At 46.3% G+C, this 19,823-nt stretch overlaps 1 protein-coding gene across 1 annotated transcript; it reads right to left on the bottom strand.

Annotated features, from left to right (window-relative positions):
- Nucleotides 1-2,052: 2,052 nt before the first annotated feature.
- On the bottom strand, nucleotides 2,053-16,368 carry LOC133343262 (DNA replication licensing factor mcm7-like). Its single transcript, XM_061552716.1, has 16 exons — nucleotides 16,140-16,368; nucleotides 14,302-14,381; nucleotides 13,510-13,674; nucleotides 13,041-13,162; nucleotides 12,340-12,520; nucleotides 11,294-11,431; nucleotides 10,481-10,630; nucleotides 9,910-10,024; nucleotides 9,244-9,375; nucleotides 8,278-8,361; nucleotides 7,353-7,564; nucleotides 6,545-6,726; nucleotides 5,701-5,784; nucleotides 5,120-5,288; nucleotides 4,426-4,535; nucleotides 2,053-3,794 (listed from the first exon to the last, which is right to left on the bottom strand). Exons 1-16 carry the CDS (start codon nucleotides 16,168-16,170, stop codon nucleotides 3,584-3,586), a joined length of 2,166 nt encoding a protein of 721 aa, XP_061408700.1. The 5' UTR covers nucleotides 16,171-16,368; the 3' UTR covers nucleotides 2,053-3,583.
- Between the last annotated feature and the right edge of the window lie 3,455 nt (nucleotides 16,369-19,823).

Here is a 19,823-nt window from a genome sequence, read left to right on the forward strand (position 1 = left end):
GCACGTGCATTTAAACCCCAATCCGTGGAATTGAGGTGAGACAAAGATGACGACAGAACGAGAAAAAAAACTGTTAAGTTTCGTATACCTCCATTGGAACCTCCTTTGCCAGTAGAAAAATATGATAATTGTTTTTTTACCCTTTTATCTGGAAACAAAACTGACACCTTTTTTTACAAGGAGTCATGTTTGCATTGACCACAATACCTGCGGTCGGAATGCAAACAAAAAACACAACTCTGATAATGTCCTTGAAATTGATTGGTCCACACGCCAAAAGGCGTCATCTGGTCCAACACCATGTGAGACTAGGCTCTAAGAAAAGCTGTCTCGGGTGTGGACCAATCAATTTCAAGGACAGTGCATACATTATCAGAGTTGTGTTTTTTGTTTGCATTCCGACCGCAGGTATTGTGGCCAATGTAAACATGACTCCTTGTAAAAAAAAGGTGTCAGTTTTGTTGCCAGATAAAAGGGTAAAAAAAACAATTATCATATTTCGTATACATTCTAATCTTTTTTGTAGTACGGCCTTCGAGCACTCACGGGTATGCACATAAAACATTATCAGCTTGGAAGTTCTGTAGCTGCTAAGATTTGTTTTAATGAGTGAATATTCAAAAGCCACCATCATCCCAAGGATCCGAGGAGACGTAACACGCCTGGCCACGTTTTAACAAATACGTGTCTATCGCTTTCATTTCCACCGTCGTTTCTTGGTATTTAAACCTAAATGCCTCTCCATATGGTCAAAGTCCTTCACTTTCGGCGAGTATTAACATTAAGTCAGATTAATCTTTGGTCTTTTCGGTAAAGTCACGTAGGTAAAAAAAAATTGAAAACTAAATTAAATCACGTTTCGGACACTTGTGTTGCGCCCGAAACGTCGTGATTTAATTTAGTTGTTTTCATTTATTTTATACCTACGTGACTTTACCGAATAAACCAAAGAGTATGAATCCTTGCAGTCACGAAAGCTTCAAATCTAGAATGAACTCATATTAGTTACAAGCCACGAGATAATTATGCATAGACCCAACCTGAATAGTGGGAGACACGACGAAAAACTTCATCCTTTTGGCTTGGATAATATCGTCGAAATTTCGATTTTACTCGAATGGATAAATTACAGTAGCTGTATATACCCACCCCATGCAACCTTAAACTACCGGGGCACGAACTGTATTGTTGAAATTTTATTTCAGAATGGTATTGCATTCGTTTCAAGCTCCTTAAATAGTATATATTTGAACCTTTGATCCTCCTGCAGCGAGGGAGAATCTAGGAACGAAATTAACTCAATGGCAAATTCTGCGCATCAGGGGCCGTATGATAGCGCATGTTCCCCTTGTTGCAGGTTTGATCATTACTACGGGCATATAACCATAATAAAAACCCACGCGTTGTCACAGCGCTCGTGAAAGATCCCCTGACATCATTTGCATAGTAGGGCAATGCGTGTTATGGTCCGAATGTCAAATTTGAAACAAAAAAAACTACCAGCGAATTACTCAGCGATACTTGTACATAGCAATCATGATCCCCTGGTGCAAAAACTTGGCAGGACCCTCCTGAAAAGCAGTCACAAGACTGACGCTTCCCTAGTTAAGCAAACATAAGAGATGCAGTCGCAGTTTGACACGCCAAATTCAAATCGTCTTTTTAAGTTGCATTTGGTAAAAAAAATACATGACAAGTAACAATTGAAAGAGCACTTTATTCAAACAGGAAACGTAACATCCAGAGGATTACATCTGCTGCAATACTAAACTGGACCAGGTAACTGCATTAGGGGCCATCCATTTATTATGTACGCAAAAATCTGTAAAAACTTAACCCCCCACCTCCCTGTACGCACGCGTACTCTTTACACACCTCCCTCCACCTGCGTATGTAAGCTTGACGCACCCCCCCCCCCTCTGAATCCTATACAAACCGATATTTAATCCACGCAGAAACGATCAAGGTGGACTGATTTGATCGAGACTTTACCCCCGCCCCCCGTTTCCTATGCGTACATTGTCAGTAGACTCCCGTACGCAAGCGTAGGAATTTTGGTTAACCCCCCCCCTCACCCTCCATGCTAAATGGATGGCCCCTTACAAGCCATGCATCACAAACTACTATCACAAGTGAACCTTGTAACACATTTTAAACCAGACTGAATAAACCACACCAGTCATCAACATAGCTTTCTAGCAAAAAAGAACACAACCAAACATAGAGAGCACATAGCCTATCTTGAGAGCAGTGAAATATGGTAACCAGAATGGTGCGCGTTCAAAGTTGTATTAATTGTGGTACATGAAAAAGGACATTCATGAATACAATTGAAAGCTATACAAAGCAGCGTGGAGAAATGTACGCTGTGAATTAGAGAGAAGAGAGCGTGGATGTTCACTTTAACTTAAGAAACGCAAGGGGGCTTGGGCAGGGGACACAGCTGTAAGGGATGATGGCCGGTGACGAAGACTAATGAGGGAGCCAGAGGAGGGAACGCACCGGAAAAGGACGTCCAACACAGAGATGGTGGAGCGATGAAATTGGCTCATGTACAAGGTGCCAGATGGACTGTTTCATAACAGGAATCCGAGAGAGAGAGCGCGATGGCTTGGGGTGGCCGACATTGAGTAGTGGATTGATCACAGCTGATGATGATCGCAACGATTAACAACATGTGTGCAACATGTAGATGCGAATCACGAACAATTTTTATTCACACGTACTGGGGTAGAAAAACTAACCGATAGTGAAAAGCAAACGTGTACAACACTGACAAGTGAAGTACACATTTTAGCCTACACACATTACCTTACAAAGGATGTTTCATTATGGAGCAAGGCAGGATTAATAACACTACAGAATAGGATTTTAGTCTGTACTTGTATGTATGTTGAACTTCTTTCGCATCGTAGGTAGCCAACTGATATTAGGAAGTCACTGGAGCTATGCACTTGTGAATCTAGATTTAAAACCCATTTCTTTAGAAGCGATTGTTGTGTTTCGTTTGTTGTTCCCCACCCCCACGCACCTCTGATTAGCAAGGTTGGCTACATACGGTGCGAAAGAAGTTCAACCTACGTACAACCGTGATAATCGTTCTTTTTGCTCGGAAGATTGCATCAGATTGATAACCAGTTCCTTAAGCATAATCAATTTGAAAACTATCATGAATAAAGTTGGGGACCTGGAATCAAACTTTTGTTTACATAATTGTTAAAAGAGTGTTTGGGATTGGTGTTGCAGTGGTTTAAGCACTGCACTACGATCTTGAAAACCTGGGTGCGATTCTTGAACGTGGATATAAAATGGCAAGTGGTATTCAATAGGGGCTTTAACGATTTACCTTCTCCATAATTTATAGTTGACAAGTTACCTCTTTTTTCCATTTGTTTAGGTAGACTACATCGTGGCAACAAGGTTTTAATGTTTTTTGTAAATACGCTAAAACAGACATTGCGTGATTGCCAATACGAACACGCAATTTTTTGTCACGGGCAACTACACGCATATTTATATGCGATCATAAGAGTGTATGTTTGTGTGTGTGTACGTGTGTCAATGTTGAGGCGGACGGGCGGGTTCACATGAAGGTGATGGCGGTGCGCGCTTGGTTCACGTGCCACACGTTCAGCTCCTCGTACTCGTCGAGCGCAGTGTGAACCTGCGCCGGCGTGAACCCCCGCGACACGCACCGCGACAGAGCCTCGGCATAGCGCACGCGACGGTTCGTGCCGTCGGCAGGCGCCAGTTCCCGGATGAGGCTGAAGATGACGTCCGACGGGCGCTGGGTCCTGCGCGAGTATCATCACGACAGTCACATTCGTTGCAACGATGGCGGCAAAAGCAACGTCGATGAAACTTCAGAATTAACTGCCCACGTGACAGTGAGGGGCGACTATAATTGAGAGAATTCAACGTGAAGTCACTAGCTCACTGGCATTCAGTCACCTCCTCATCACCCGTCTGTCGATACTCACATAGCTACCGTTCCCAATGAACCTCAGTTATTGATTCTCCCACCCATGTTGAGGACTCTACCCGAACCATACCATGTTCAACCATCATACTGCATATCACAACACATTCTCTGTTTTAACATGTAGGCTTTCGCAAACAATATCATCCATAAAATAGGTTTTTTTGGGTTATTAATGTGTCGTTATACCCAATTGTAAATGTTGTGCATTTACTCTCCAACACATCGGTGTACTGTACGAGTAACGAATTGACATTTTCTGTTTACGTGACAAACCTTACCAATTGGCTGTGTTGATTGGTGGCGGGTTTAATAACACATTTATATTTACGCGATCTAACCCAAAAAACCCTCTATGGCATTCTCTTTCGGCTTCTCTCCTCGCACTTCTCGCCTTTCAACTTCCCTCACATCGGGGTGGGTGATAAGAGAACTGGGTTGGGTACCTGGTCGGCTGCCCGCGGTCGGTTATGAGCGAGTCCTTGCTCATCTCCATGAGTCGCATGGCTTCGTTTACATCCTCCTTCTCCACCACGTCCACCAGACGCAGCCGAGCCTGCAGCACACGCAGACAGCGTACACACAGGCTGTTGGGACAAGCGCCGCGAGCCAGCGCCTACAGCACCGCATGAGGAGGCTGGGGGCGGTCGGCACAATGCCCCTTGCGTCCACTTTGTGTTTCCATCGCTGATATTTTTACGCACTGAACCAAGGTAACTCAATTAATGCCATCGAGCTAAGGGAGGGCCCAGGAAGGGTTTAGATATCACCTGCTGCCGATGTTAGCCGTAACAGGGAATCGAACTCGGTTTACTAGTGACGAATTGGCAAGTTCTGTTTATGGGACAACCCTTACTAGTTGGCTGTGTCGGGTGGTGGCGGGTTTTAACGACACATTTATATATTTATGTGATCTAACCCAAAAAGCTCAATTATTAATCAAACTCGAGTTAACTCGTTCGTAGTGCAGCGCACTAACCAGTGCTCACTGCTCTACCCAACTGCCTATATACAGACACAAACACACACCTCAAGAATACACAGAAGACACATTTGTTAGTGGGCGTGCGTGTTTTTACGCAAACCTGCACATGCAGGATTTAAAATGGTCACACGCCGGTGTACACACCACGCACATACCAGTGCGGTGGACAGCCGCAGGATGGCGAGCAGCGTGCGCGCGGACGTGAACGTCGTGTCCTTGCTCACGCGCGCCTCTTTGCGCATCTCCACGTACGCCGCCGTGATGTAGTCCGCCAGCGTGTCGGGCACGGCCGGCTGCCGCCGCTGGCACAAGGCGATGTAGCGCCTGCCGAGAAACCACACGAGACAAAATAAATCCTCGCCGTTGTAAAACCCACCCACCCAAATGATTGGGCGAGTAGGTGGGTCAGTGTGCGAGTGTCTCCGTTATTGGGCGAGTTTTGTCAGTGGGTGCACACGGGTGGGTCATTGGGTGAGTGGATGAATAAATGGGCGAGAGGGTGGGTTGGTCATCGGGTAGATGGGTGGGGTAAGCGAGTGGGGTGAGTAAGCGAGCAAGTGAATATGCGAGTGAGCTAATGAATGGCTAGATGAGTTATTGTTTCGGGGAGTGGGTGAGTCAGCGTATGGGTGGATAAGTACATGTGCTACTAAGTAAGTGAGTGGATGAGCAAATGAACGAATGCACAGGTGATTGAACGAGCGAGCAAATAGAAGAGGAGAAAGCAGATTCTTACCGCATGAGCTTCATGTCGAGTGGCGTGTGCTGGGAGGGTGGCTGGTGGCAGTGCTGGTGCACGTAGGTGATGTGCTGCGCCAACCTGTATAACATACATCCACATACACGGTTACACACTCATGCACACAACAGCCGCCATTCGCCACGAAGTGAATGAAATCACCAAAATGCTCGTGCCAGGATAGGTGCGAAGTGCTAAGGTATATACACGCACACGCTCTCATTCACACGCAATACATCAACTAGTAATCAAGGTGGTGGCTGGGTGGCTCAGAGTTCCAAGGGCTGAGCTGGCAATGCTAAGATACTGAATTTATTTCAGGGAATGTGATGCAATAAGAAATAAAAAAACTAATTTTAGCTTTTATCCCAATTTTTACCAAATTATGTTAACAAAGCCAAGTTTTAGAGAAAGAATCAATTTAGAACTCTCACAAAGCAGTGCAACTCTGTGTTAAACAAAAAGATTCCAGGGAAGAAAATACCACAGAGCTACTTCGACAAATCCTTCAAGTGACCTCTGGACCACACATTAGAGGCCACCTTCTCTGTCACTGACGATAACGATTGTGATGACCGTCACTGATATTCTTAACTCTCACATCTGGAATTGAGGCAAATTAAATGCGGAACCAAAGTTAATTTGAATATTTTTTTTGCAGTCATTGGTGACGGGGCTAAGACCATCACTTCACTATGCTTGACGACCCGATTTAACCGATGAGCTGCCTGGATTCGTACCTAGGATATCAGCGGTGTCAGCTTAGCGCTCTCACCTCTGAGCCACCTCGTCATCTCTTAACCAAACTGCTCACTCGCCTAAACTAAAACCCACAACTCACCGGATGTCGTTGTCGCGGTCGGGCTTGTCCTGGATGAGCCACAGGAGGTCGAAGCGAGAGAGCAGCGCCGCGGGCAGCTGCACGTTCTGCTCCACAGACTTCTTGGGGTTGTAGCGGCCGTATGCGGGGTTAGCGGCCGCCAGGATAGAGCAGCGCGCGTTAAGGCTCGTCATGATGCCAGCCTGGGTGACGGACCCGCGGTGGAGAGAAAAGAGGGAAATAATAATTAAGAGGGCGGGATGAGGTGATGAGCAGATTTTAACAAAACGAGTCGGGGAAAAATCGTGCACACGCGTGGATTGTTACGCTCTCCAACGTGTTTGTCTTCCATGTCTGTAAATACTGTTTTGTACCTTTATCCCCAGTCAGCGACTGCAACAGAATACCCCCCCCCCCCCACTGCCATATCCCACCAGTTGAAGAACCCTGGTCTAAGCTGAACATCGAGAAAGACATTTGATTGACACTAATGCCTGCCAAACGCAATCGTCGATTCGACTTGCGCGCCCCGCCGCTCCCGTTCAGCCTCCACCACCGGCGCAGAGCGCCGTGCGTAAGCTAAACTAAACAAATTTTACCAGGTAAGGCCCACTCTCTAAACGCACGTCGATTCTAAATGTGGAGAGAAAAAACGGAGGACCCAAAGAAAAATCCACGCGACCACGGGGAAAGAGACACGTAAACTCCAAATGTACAGCAGCAGGCATCAGGGTCGGGATCGAACCCACGATCTCCTGCATACCAAGCGAGGTAATTAACACCACGCCACCGCAGTGCCGGGTCGAAGCCCCCACCCCCCCCAAGTCACCTTGGCGATGGAGATGGTCTGCTGCTCCATGACCTCGTGGATGGAGGTGCGGTCGCTGTCGGCCATCTTGTCGAACTCGTCGATGCAGCAGACCCCGTGGTCGGCGAGGACCAGAGCGCCGCCCTCCAGCGTCATCTCCCCCGTGAGTGGGTCCTGCAGCACGGCCGCCGTCAGCCCCACGCCCGACGAGCCACGCCCCGTCGTGTACTGGCCTGCAAGGGTTGCACAGGCGCGCACAAGAGGCAGGCACGCGCGCGCAAACACGCACTTTACCGGGCGCACGCAAGGGTTCGTGGCGGTTGCTCGTCATTTTGTAGTTGTGTATATTTTGTCATTGCGCCATTCATTCATGAGCACAAAGGATATTGTTAAGGCGCTATGTTTTGCAGGCGAGTATCGTCTGCAGTAGTATTGCCGTAGGGGGCAACGTTATTATGTTGCTACGCTACACGAGGTAAGTTGCAAGTATATTTCCAATTTTTCCTTTAAATTGTTGCAGTGGTATAGGAGTTTTGGGTACAAATACCAAGATCCCCCCCCATATGTATGATGAACTTCTTTCGCACCATTAGTAGCCAACCATGCTAATCGGTGGTGCAGACTGTTGAGGCAAGTGCTGTTATCGAGCGCCTCTTAAGCCCGGGACGGCACACGTGGGGATGAGTGGTTAGCATCACGCTCGGCTGCATATGTATCCCAAGCGGTGATATTTACACTCGACAATAGGTACTCATTTAAGGCTGCGTCGACCTAAGAAAAGCCTTGGACCAATTCAAATATTCACCACTATTATTGGTCGTGAGCGGGAATCGAAAATCGCAATGCACTAACCACTTACACTACATACAAACACAATTACACAAAGACAAACATACACATTATCAATGTATGCCAGAGGAAGGTGTTTGTGCGAATGTGCACGTACTTCTGGGGGCGAGTCGATCGATGTAACAGAGCAGCTGCGACTTGGCCACACCGGGATCTCCCATCAGGCAGATGTTGATATTCCCTTTAGGAAACACACGGCGAGACACACTCCTGTTAACCACAATGCACCGCAGTGGCACGGGCCATCGGCGAGCACCATTTGAAAGCTGGCAAGTGATGTTCATGCACGGACACTCTTGCATCATCAGCAATACCACCCAGGGCTTTCAAACGAAGAGGTAAAGTCGGGTTTCCGCAATGAAAAAAATTTCACAATACGACGATTGTGAGTTTTCAGTTTCCCATAAATCTGTAATTGCTGTTTAGCATTTTTATTGTATTTTTGTGTGCTTTGTTGTAGTTACAGCACAAATAACGATTACTTGAAAGTTATTCCACTGAAGTTCACACAACATAAGCCTGCTGCAAGACTTCTAGTTATGGCAACTTTGCAATCTGTATCCCTAACAAAGCAAATGTTGTCCGTCACATAGGAATAAATTAAATGAACCATAACAGCGATAAATTCGTATAAACCTCATGTCACCTATTAATATTCTCCCATGTTTTGCACTGCATTAATTTCATGTGTAATAGCTATTTCTTATTTTATTTCAACTATTGTTTATTTCAGAAATATTTCGTGAAGTAATTACAATAAGCAACGATAATCATGACTAAAAAATATTTAGCAAACAAACTAAACGATTATTGCGAATCTCATATCGAACGACCTATCACGATATCGTCACATCGCGGCAACCCTGCTCGTGATACAATCACAGCTGTGATTGACCTGCTTTGGCAGGAGACCGGGGAGGCACCACCGGGAGAGAGGTATGTATGTTGAACCGTGTGTAGGTTGAACTTATTTAGCATCGTAGGTAGTCAGCCGTGCTAATCAGAGGTGGGAAGAGGTGAGCAGAGAAGGGAGGAGATGGCTGGGAGGGGGGGGGGGTCACACCTCGGATTCTCATGCCGCGTGGGGAGCGGTCTACGCCACCCACGAGGAGCAGCAGCAGCGCTTTCTTCACGTCCTCGTGCCCGTAGATCTCGGGCGCAATAGATGCCGCCAATTTTTCATAGAAATCTTCCTCTGTTGCGTCACGAACGCCATAGGTTAGTGCCGGAGAGCGCTCACCACGCGTACACGAGACAAAGATCCCCTTTTGTAAGCAGTGACAACATTTTTTGGGCGAGTGCTGTTAAGCGAGCAGCACCTATGAAGACCGGCATGGCACACAAGGGGATGGTGGCCAGTGCCACGCCCAACTTCCTTTGCTTACACTGCACCAGGTACTCATTTGAGGCCGAGTCGACCCAGGGAAGGACCATGACCGGTTCAGATAATCGTCACTGGCGTTGGCCATGAGCAGGAATCGAACTTGGGTGCTTGTGTTCGTAGCGCATCGCGCTAAACCGTTACGCTGCCGTTCCCACAAAGACAAATCCACTCCGGAGTCAACGCAGGTGAGCGCGTGCATAACATGTCGTCTTTCACTTTTCCCCTCTCGGCTTGCTCTACTTCCGCTTCCGCACGTCTTCGTCACAACTTGACACCGAAGGCGCGATCGGGGAAGACGGTGGTGAAAACGACTAAAAAACGAAAGGAGAGAAATCCCTGGCTTACCCGTGATCTGCCTCAGCTCGCTCTCCGACAGCTCCTCCACGTCGAGCTCGTTGTCCTCGGTTTTGTTCATCTTGACAACGCGGTGCGCCTCCAGGAACGTCTCAGACAGCAGCCCCTGGAGGACAGCACGGGAGACGGCCAGGGGTCACTAGGGTCAGGATGAGTCCCTAGGTCAGGCCGAACGGCTTCGCGCGATTTTGTGAAATATAATCGGGCAGCCACCGCAATTGAGGGTGACGATGACTGGGCGACACACGGATGAAACTTGTCAAAAGCAAGCGAGGAATAATCATGCGTGATTACGTAACACTTTGAACACGTGTTTGTCTTGGAAAGTATTAACTTGGCCGCACAATGAAATGATGTCACACAGAGCATAACATGCAACATCGCGAGATATTATCGCAGGTGACGACGTAGATCTCAGGAGTGCCAGCTCATTGTCTCCGATACGGACATTACGAACCACGTGAGCCATTCCGCCTCTGACCAAATAGCCCGCAATACGACGACCTCCGATCAAATTTTCTGCCGTACGACGAGGGGACCTTTAAATCAGAAATGCTGTCACCTGCTGCATGGCACGGAAGCCCTGCTTGAGTACGGGGAGGAAGATGCCGGTAATGGAGATGTGGTCACCGGGCTGAGCAAGACGCGTGTTCTCTCCGCGCACGCACACCGTCATGGCACGCGGGATGGAGCCCACGGGAACCTGGTCGCTCTGCACGGTGGGGTGTGTGGGGGGAGACGTGAAGACACAGGTGGGGGAAATGTGAAGACACGGGGGGAGAGCAGAATAGGGGAGTGTAGCGTAGTTATGTAGTGATTTATCAACTTGTATCAACACAAGTACCACCCCAAGAGATGTCAACAGCTGCTGCGCTGTGTGAGTGGTCCTCGCCAAAACAATAACCTTCACTGGCCAAACGAAATGAGAGGTGATACTTTGATACTTGCGTCCAAACAGACTCAACATGATCTCAGTGTCTTAACTGGCTCAGGGGGTGGGTGCTAATGCAGGGGTATAAACTTCATTGCCATCTACCAAGGAAGCAATCTCTCCAGACAAACAATGGTGTGAACTGGAAATACTGGGCCAACTCAACATGGGTACACATGTCCAAATTATTTCGAGAACACTCTGTACATCCTAACATAACCAGAACTGCATGTACTGTCAAAGCACACAGCTTGTATGCTGGATTGTTACAGGATCGTGCGACAGTGACCGCCTACGGAGTCGCTTCTTCCAGGACGAATTTACCGTGGCCGACGATGATATGCGGGGGGCGCTGTATATATCCGCCCGCGGTAAATTCGCGAAAAACACTTTCTGCCTAACGTAAACCCAAACTGCAGATGCTGTCGTGTGGCGGTCACGTACGTGCTCCTGTATCTTGAGCTCCTGGAACTTGACGAACTTGGAGCCGCGGCTCTGCAGGTAGAGTCGTCCCCCGGACTTGTTGGTCTGGCAGTCGCGGCTTGGGCACAGCGCCAGCGGCATGAAGGAGGTGGACGCGATCTGCCCGCGCGACGGAAAGGGATGGTAGGCCATGCGGGTGACGTTTGTGCAACGCTCAAAACGTGCACGCAGTGCAACGTCGCATATCCACTAGTTTGCTTCATTTTAAGTTTATTTCACGAGTTATTTACTCTATGTACTGTGTGTGTATGTGTAGACGAGCCTACTCCACCTTTGTCTGTGTGTATGTGTTTGAAAGTCTAGGCCTAGCCTAATGAATCCACGGTAAACGAACATTCATGACTGCTTTCTGTTAACAATTAATATTAAATGTTTTGTGGTATTCATAAACAATTGAACACAGTGTGTATTCCATTAGTTTAATAATGGTTAGTGTTAGGGTACATATTTTATTAAATGAAAGAATTATAGAAAGTTCAGCGATACAATGCAGGTCGCGATAGAAAACGGACAACAGCGCAACACAGTATTGAGAGAAAACAGAAGGGGAAGCACAACTATATCCAGCTATGGGATTTTATCTTGATTTTGGGGGAAAATTGTTCAGTTTCCGACATACGGAAAATTCGGGTTACGAATCGTTTCTCGGGAACCTAACCCTTCTGTCACCCAGGGATTTCCTGTACTTTTATTGTGGAAGATTATTTAAATGGAGGCCAACCCCATATTCTGTTTCCCGAAGGTGGGAAACTCCCTACAAGCAATGCCCTGCGCGATACGGGTGACAATGCCAAATGACGTCACGTCAAAAATCCCCGTCAAACACCTCCAGTCCAGCGGCACAAATGGGAATAGTGGTGAGGTCATTTATTCCAAATGTTTATATTTTTCTGATTTAAGGTCAAGGAATCAATTGCTTGAAGCGCCCCCTGCTCTATTTTTAATGCTGCTCAAATCGACAAAGAATTACAACGGACAAAGGTGTAAGCACAGAGTCGGGATGTTACCGGTTGGTAGGTTTCGGCGCCACACTGATCGCAGGTGTAGGTGGCCACCACCATCATGGGCTTGACCTCGGTGGCGCGTGTCACCACGCCGCGCACCGTCACGAGCTCCCCGATGCGGTTGGCCTTCACATCACGCACGCTCAGCGGCTTCAACGTGCCAGGCGCCTTGAAGTACAGCTCACTGCCGGAGCGCACAGACACACGATTCACACACACACACAAGGCACGTTGACACGCACAGCACAGTTTACACATGCACATGCAGGGCACAGTCACACGTGTGGCACGTTTACGCGCACATACAGCATGTTTACAGGGCACGGTTCACACAGGGCACGCTTATACACACAAGGTAAGTTCACACACACACGGCACATTCATAACCACACAGCACGCACAGGATGCTCACACACGTACACACGCAATGTTGAGACACACACAAATATTAATGGACAGTGCAGTGGTTGGTACCTAATATCTACTTTTGAAATGTATTTTATTCTATCAAAACAATGATAATGATATGGCATGTATCCTCAAAATAGTGTGGGTAGAGACAGTGAATTTAATCCAGTATTTCAAGGACATTGCAATTCCTCCAAAAAATAAAGAAAACGATGGTGATAGTAATCACAATGACAAGACACGTTTGCCTTTGAGCGAGCACGAAAACAAATGTGTATATGCGTGTGTGTGCGTACAAGCGCCGCATCAGCTCCGGTGGGTACTGGTTCTTGGGGTCGTGTGCATCCGCGTCTCCATGCCGGTTCTGCAGCATGAGCCGGTGCTCGATGTAAACGTCCAGCGCGTCCTTCTGCACTGGCTGCAGGGATAATAGCAAGCCAGAGCGATGCACAGACTCGGTGAGGGCTCCCACTGGCGCAAGTGTAGTTGGCAAACACCTATTAAATAACAAATGGCGGGAAGTCCATTGAGATTCTTCATTTGTCACTCACTCTGGAGGATGAAGACCTCCCGAACAATGTGGGGGTTGTTTCACTCAACTTCAAGGGAGGTTGGTGAAGGGACCGGTTATAGATATATCTCGCCGCCGATGTGAGCTAGCCGTAACCAAGAATAAAAACTAAGGTCGCCGGGCTCATAGCACAATGCACTCACCACTGCATCACAGCTGTTCACAACTGGTGGGAAAAGCCCCCCTGCACTCACCTCTCCCTGACGGTACTCGGGCAGCAGCTCGCTCACAGCGTCCGCGAAGAGTGCGGCGTAGCGGCGCGCGTTTTCCACAACGTGCTCAGCCAGCTCTGGCTCCAACTCCGCAAGGTCATCCAGGTCGATGCAGAGAGACACCTGCTCGCGCTGAGCCAGATGCACCTGCGCGCAAGGATAAAAGTTTATCCATTGGCGCTATGTCGGGGCAGGTGCGGCACAAGATGTGGTGGTTTGAGGGACACCACACATGGCCCAACTGCCTTTACGATCTTTGTCACAACACTGCAAGAGGCACCCTTTTAAAAAGGTTGAGTCGAGCTCAGGAAGGTCTGAGAAAAGATTCCGATACGACTCTCGACTGACGTTAGCCGTTGGCAGGAATTGAATTTGGTTCGCCAGTACTGTAGCGCAGTGCACTAACCACCACGCTACCACTCTACTCTACCCCCAAAATAAAAATTTGCAAAACAAAAAGTGATGCCCGGTAAGTTTGCCAAATAGGTTCAGAAACCCAATTTCATTTCTTGGCCATGAAAAACACACACCATGTGACAATTAGATCGGTAAGCTCTCCTCAGTTAAGTCTGGCACCACGAGTGAGACAAAGACAAAGCTGCCCCGTGTAGCCTAAACAGACTGCTGTGGCAAGTGCTGTTAGCGAGCACCTATGAAGGCCGACATTGTAGACGAGGTGATTGGCTAGTACCACGCCAGTGGCGATGTTGACACATCGCACACACTTCTCTTCCAAGGACATGTGACGAAAGGTTCTGAAGATGCCTCTCTTACCAGCTGCTCACCATACTTGAACTGCTTCTTGCCCAGACCATCATCCTTGTAAAACTCTTGCAGGAACTTTTTGCAGGTGTCTGTGACCACACAAACACAACACACACACACAGGGGTAATGTCTATCAGTCTCAATGTCACTGAACCTGGCACAACATACAGCCCAAGGTAGAACCTCCTACACAAGTGGGAAGATTAGTTCATTAACCAGCTAAATATTGTCATTATTTATTTTAATAATGGGGTGTGGTTGAAAATATCGAGTTCGCGGAGACAGCCGAAGATGAACTTTCAACAGTAAAAACGCCACCTGTGGAAAAACTACATCTTTTACTTTGCATTTAACAACGGAAGTTTCCTGGAGAGAAAGCTCAAACATTTTAATTTGTTTGTTTCTTTAAACACAAAATTGACGTTATTAGGAAACGTAGTTTATGAGCCGAGAACCAAATTTCCCCGAAACTCCAACAACACAATGGTGTCAAAACCATCGAGCGCACGCACCAGGATATGAAGAGGCCGATACGCCGCATCTCTTCGTAAAAGGAAACTTAAACACAAGTATCAGTAGTGTGCGATTGTGGCCATGTACCTAAAACTATGGACCGATCATACACAATAATACCAAACTTGATTTGAAGCTTTCGTGACTGCAGGAATCCATACTCTTTGGTTCTTTCGGTAAAGTTACGTAGGTATAAACTGTTTTATTTTATTGTATACCTACGTGACTTTAGCTAAAGAACCAAAGAGTACAATAATATCACTTTAGTGTGCGCGCCTTCGACGAAGGGTGGAGGGGAACGGCAAATACTACACGAAATCTTCCACCTTGAAGGCCTCTCGTGACCAGCAGGCCTCGAAGTTGACATTTAGCTCCCGAACATGTCACCATACGTAAGAATGGACCCAAAACAGAATTTAAAAAAATATATATATACACACTGGAGGAATCCGATGAGCTATTAAGCTCTTTGTTCACAGACGTCCAGTATGGAAGGGTAAACTCAGAAGCTTTATCGTGGACAGAGCGCCTCCAAAGAGACTCGAATGAGTGACCACCATGCATGGAACAGGTTGTTGTTGTTACAGGCTGCGGAGGCCAGGACAGCAAAACCCCGTTGTTGTACCCTACTGCTATGCTCCCATGTACTCTGCCTGGCTTTACCAATCAAATAATGCACGATAATATATTAATGCCCCATCACAAATAACTCCCACTACAGTTATTTTTCTGTGCCTTTTTTACACCTGACGAAGGAAGCTTGTGTTGCCTCCGAAACGTCGTGATTTATTATTTTATCTCTATTATTATTTATAATATTTTATTATTTACTCATATTTTTGCCGACGTGACTTTACCGAAAAAAACCCCTAAGAGTGTGTACGATAATGGCTGAAGTATGGAGAAATAACCTCCGCGATCGTCACAGAGTGGAGCATGCCCTCATCCAGCAGTCGATTGACAAAGGACACGTACACGTAACACGCTTGATTGTCCTGTGGATAGACTCGTCCATTGTGACAACGCTGCATTTGCATCTTAGGGGTGGCTAAGAAAGCGATGAGGTGAGCGCGAGAGAGACAAATCGACTTGTATAGTTCATTAAGGAACCGCTTAGGAGGGTGTTCATCGTGGAGACGCAGCGAGTATATCGTCACCTGGCGTGCCCGGGGGGACTATTGCACCGTATCGATGGAGATGTACTTCAAATCTAGATTGAATGCTGGAGATGGTGGCGGATTTGGGGAGGCCTTCATCCAGCAGTGGATCGATGACGGTTCATGACGATTAAAGTAAGACTCGAGACGCACAGCGCAAAAAGCAAGCAATTTACCTTTCTCAGTAGCGTAGTCTTTAGGCGCCATCTCTTTGCAACGAACAGCGCTTGGCTCGTTTAGTTTAGCGAGCGAATTGATGTCCCGCGCCGCCACGAAAAGGAAACCGATCTCTGGACTCGCCGATCAGGCCGCAACTTTCCCGCGCTTTTTTTGGCGCGAAAATATCGTCACGTGACGTTGGTGGCGATTCCAAGTGTCAGGTTGGAGGGGGGGGGGGTTGAAGTCAGCGGGAATTAAGATTTGTACTTAACAAAATGTTGTGTTTTGATTAGAAAATGTTGTGTACACCTATATGAAACGTCGCAATTATGTTTGTCCTCGTATTTATTTTTTGTGGAAAATATTTCGACACTTGGAACTTTTAATTGTATCCCCCCCTCCACTTGCGTAATACGGCGAGCGAGACAGGGCCAATGAAACCGCAGCGCGTTTGGTATTAACAGCACCAAACATTTGTCCCGTTAGAATCAGTATTTATCCTGGAGAAACCCCATGAGCTTTGAAGCTAGGGGTGGGGTCAAAAAGTTAAACTTGTATAAGTGCTCTTAGGTTTTTTTCGGTAAAGTCACGTAGGTATAAAATAAGTAATAAAAAAAATAATAATGAAAATAAAATAGTAATGAAACAGTAATTTTATTATTTAAGAATTTTTTTCTTTAAAATAATAGAGGACTAATATTTTTATTTAATTTTTACTCCTATTATATGTATTTATTACTTTTACCTACGTGACTTTACCGAAAGAAGCAATAATGTGTGTATATAATGTAGCATAGTCCCGCTAAAAGTAGTGCGATGAACGATTATGTTGGCCAGCGTTGAAAGCGAAAGTCATGTTACCATTCATTTTATCATGCTTCTTTACTAGGGTGATTGCAATAATCGAAAAAAAAACCTGTGAACATTAAAGTCGCACAAGATTGACCATTGCACAGTTCCTCCCGTCATATTTAACTATTATATTCCTAGCCTCTTACATCACTTAAAACACCCACCCCCATCGCCTCTTTCCACACAGTTTAGTACAACTTTTAAAGAAAACTATTATCTACGTGGCTTTACCGAAAGAAAGACCCAAAGAGTATGAAAACCCAATAAGTACGAAAACCTACGATTGCTAGCTCGTTATTTTTCTGATCATAATGAATTGTCGTGCAGTATAAAACCCACGAATTGTTAAGGCGCGTCACACATTTCATCGATACCAGTGTGTGTACACACCACCATCATCACAAAGCACAAAACTTTAAATAAATCAAATGAGCACGAAGCGTAGCGCAACATTATTCTTTATTTAAGTTTAACCCCAAACTCAAAGCTTCTCGCTTCAAGTTGGGGCTTCCAAAAAATGAGCCAAATGAAGGCTCTGGATACCGTACTCTGACCTTGAAACGTATACGTACTGAGCAAGGGACATTTAACGCTATGGGACACACATTTTACGTGGTACTTTATTTTACATAAAAGACAACACATTTTACAGATACACGTATAAAGGTAAATTTATTTCCTATTTAACACCGCTGTTTTTAATCCAATTTAATGTGAACAAATTTTTTTTAAGTTACTGTGCAGCAACAATGCAACGCTCGATTTTTGGCGGGAATCCACCTCAATGATGTTGACTACATCATAATTAGTAAGAACAATAACAATTTACAGCGCTTTCTCAATCCACTGCTGGATGAAGCCCCCCCCCACCCCACGGAATATATGTCATCCCCTTAGGGGCCGTCCATAAATGACGTCACGCGATCTTGGACGAATAACGATACGATTACTGAAACAAAGCCTGTCTCTGACATTGTTGTTACAGGAGTATCAGCTATTGTGTGGACGAGTGTTCGGGTTATTGTTAGGGGTAAAGTTAGGATTACAGCTAGCTATATGGTTAGTGTTAGCTGTAAGGTGAGTGTAAGAACTACGCATATGGTTAGTGTTAGAGCTACATTTAGAGTTTGTGTTAGGGGTAAGGTTAGAGTTAGGGCGACAGCTACATATAGGGTTAGTATTAGGGTTAATGTTAGCTTTGAGATTGGTGTTAGGTTTAGAGTTTAGTACTAAACATAAACCACAACCATAGAGATGAACCGAATCCTATCTTAGAGTGGGAGCAGCCACAACAACAACCTTAACGCAGCCTAAATCCTAACCCAGCCTCACCTCCACAACTCCGCATCACCCCAAGGATAAATCTAAAAACCGGCGGACAAACCCAACAGTCTCAAAACCAAACCCGTGGGATGAACAGTATGCATTCGCAATAGTCTGCGCTGATCCCGCGGTGGGAATTCCACATTCCTATGGCGGGAAGCCAGTCTCCGTCCGCGGGATAAACCGACTCAAACTTCACCGCGTACCAGGCGTGTACCGCGCGAGTGCCAAAGAAACCTGGGCAGAGGTTCAGGTGACGAGTGGTGGCGTGAAACATCAGCAGAGGAAGAACTTACGGGGGTTTCAAGCAGCTGAAGGTGGGGGAGGCTTCTACTCATAGAAACAGAGCCCCCCCCCCCATCAAACACATTCTCACATTCAAATCCTAACACTGTACACTTCATTCAGACGCTGTCTTTCCGACAGACCTGTTCTTCACCTGAGGACGGCTACTTGCGTTGTGGCCGAAACGTCGTGATTTTTATTTTGATGTTTTACTTACGTGACTTAACTGAAAAAACCTAAGAATACTGTAGTGCAACGAATTGTTAAGGCACGTCACACATTTTCTAGATATCATAGTCAAATCTTTAAATAATGTAACGGCCACGAAATGTTAAACAAAAATAGCGAATCATCGCTAGCCACTATTCTTTATTAGATTTTAACCCCAACCTTAAAGCTTCGCGCTTCAGCTCAGGGCCTCCAAAAAATAAGCCAAATGAAGGCTCTGGATACAGTGCCTAGACATTGAAACCAATATGTACTGAGCAATAGACATTTAACGCTTTGGGAACCACATATTACGGGCTACTTTATTTTACCTAAAACACCAAACACATTTTACAGATACACGTATAAAGGTAAATTTCTTTCCTATTAAACACCTTTGCTGTTTTTAATCCAATTTAATGTGAACAAAAAATGTTTAAGTTACTGTGCGCTTGACATCCGGGAAGTGACGTCACAAGTGCCAGGCCGAGTGGGGCTGCACAAACCAGCAACAATGCAACGTTTTATTTTTGGCGGGAATCCACCTCAATGATGTTTGCTACATCATGATTCGTAAGAACAATAACAATTTACAGCGCTTTCTCAATCCACTGCTGGATGAAGCCCCCCCCCCCCCCACGGCATATCTGTCAACCCCTTAGGGGCCGTCCATAAATGACGTCACGCGATTTTGGACGATTTTTGACCCCCCTCGTCACACGGCGTTACAAAAAGTCAGACCCCCCCCCCAAGTATGACGTCACAAAGCTCTGCCCTCCTCGTCACACGACGTCACAAAAAGTCAGACCCCCCCCTCAAATATGACGTCACAAAGCTCTGCCCCCCTCCCCCCCCAAAAAAAACATGCTTCAAATCGCTTTAAACAATTGTCATTGTAGTGCGTATTTAATGTGCCGCTGCACTCTGATGTTGTAGGAGAAAACATTTATTAAAAAGTCTATTTATATAAGTAGAACGTGTTTATATTTATTTAAAGTTGCACATTTTGATGTGACGTCACATTTCTCACCCCC

This window comes from Lethenteron reissneri, chromosome 2, assembly GCF_015708825.2.
Source record: "Lethenteron reissneri isolate LAM-NWPU_2019-01 chromosome 2, ASM1570882v1, whole genome shotgun sequence".
Lineage (NCBI taxonomy): Eukaryota > Metazoa > Chordata > Hyperoartia > Petromyzontiformes > Petromyzontidae > Lethenteron > Lethenteron reissneri.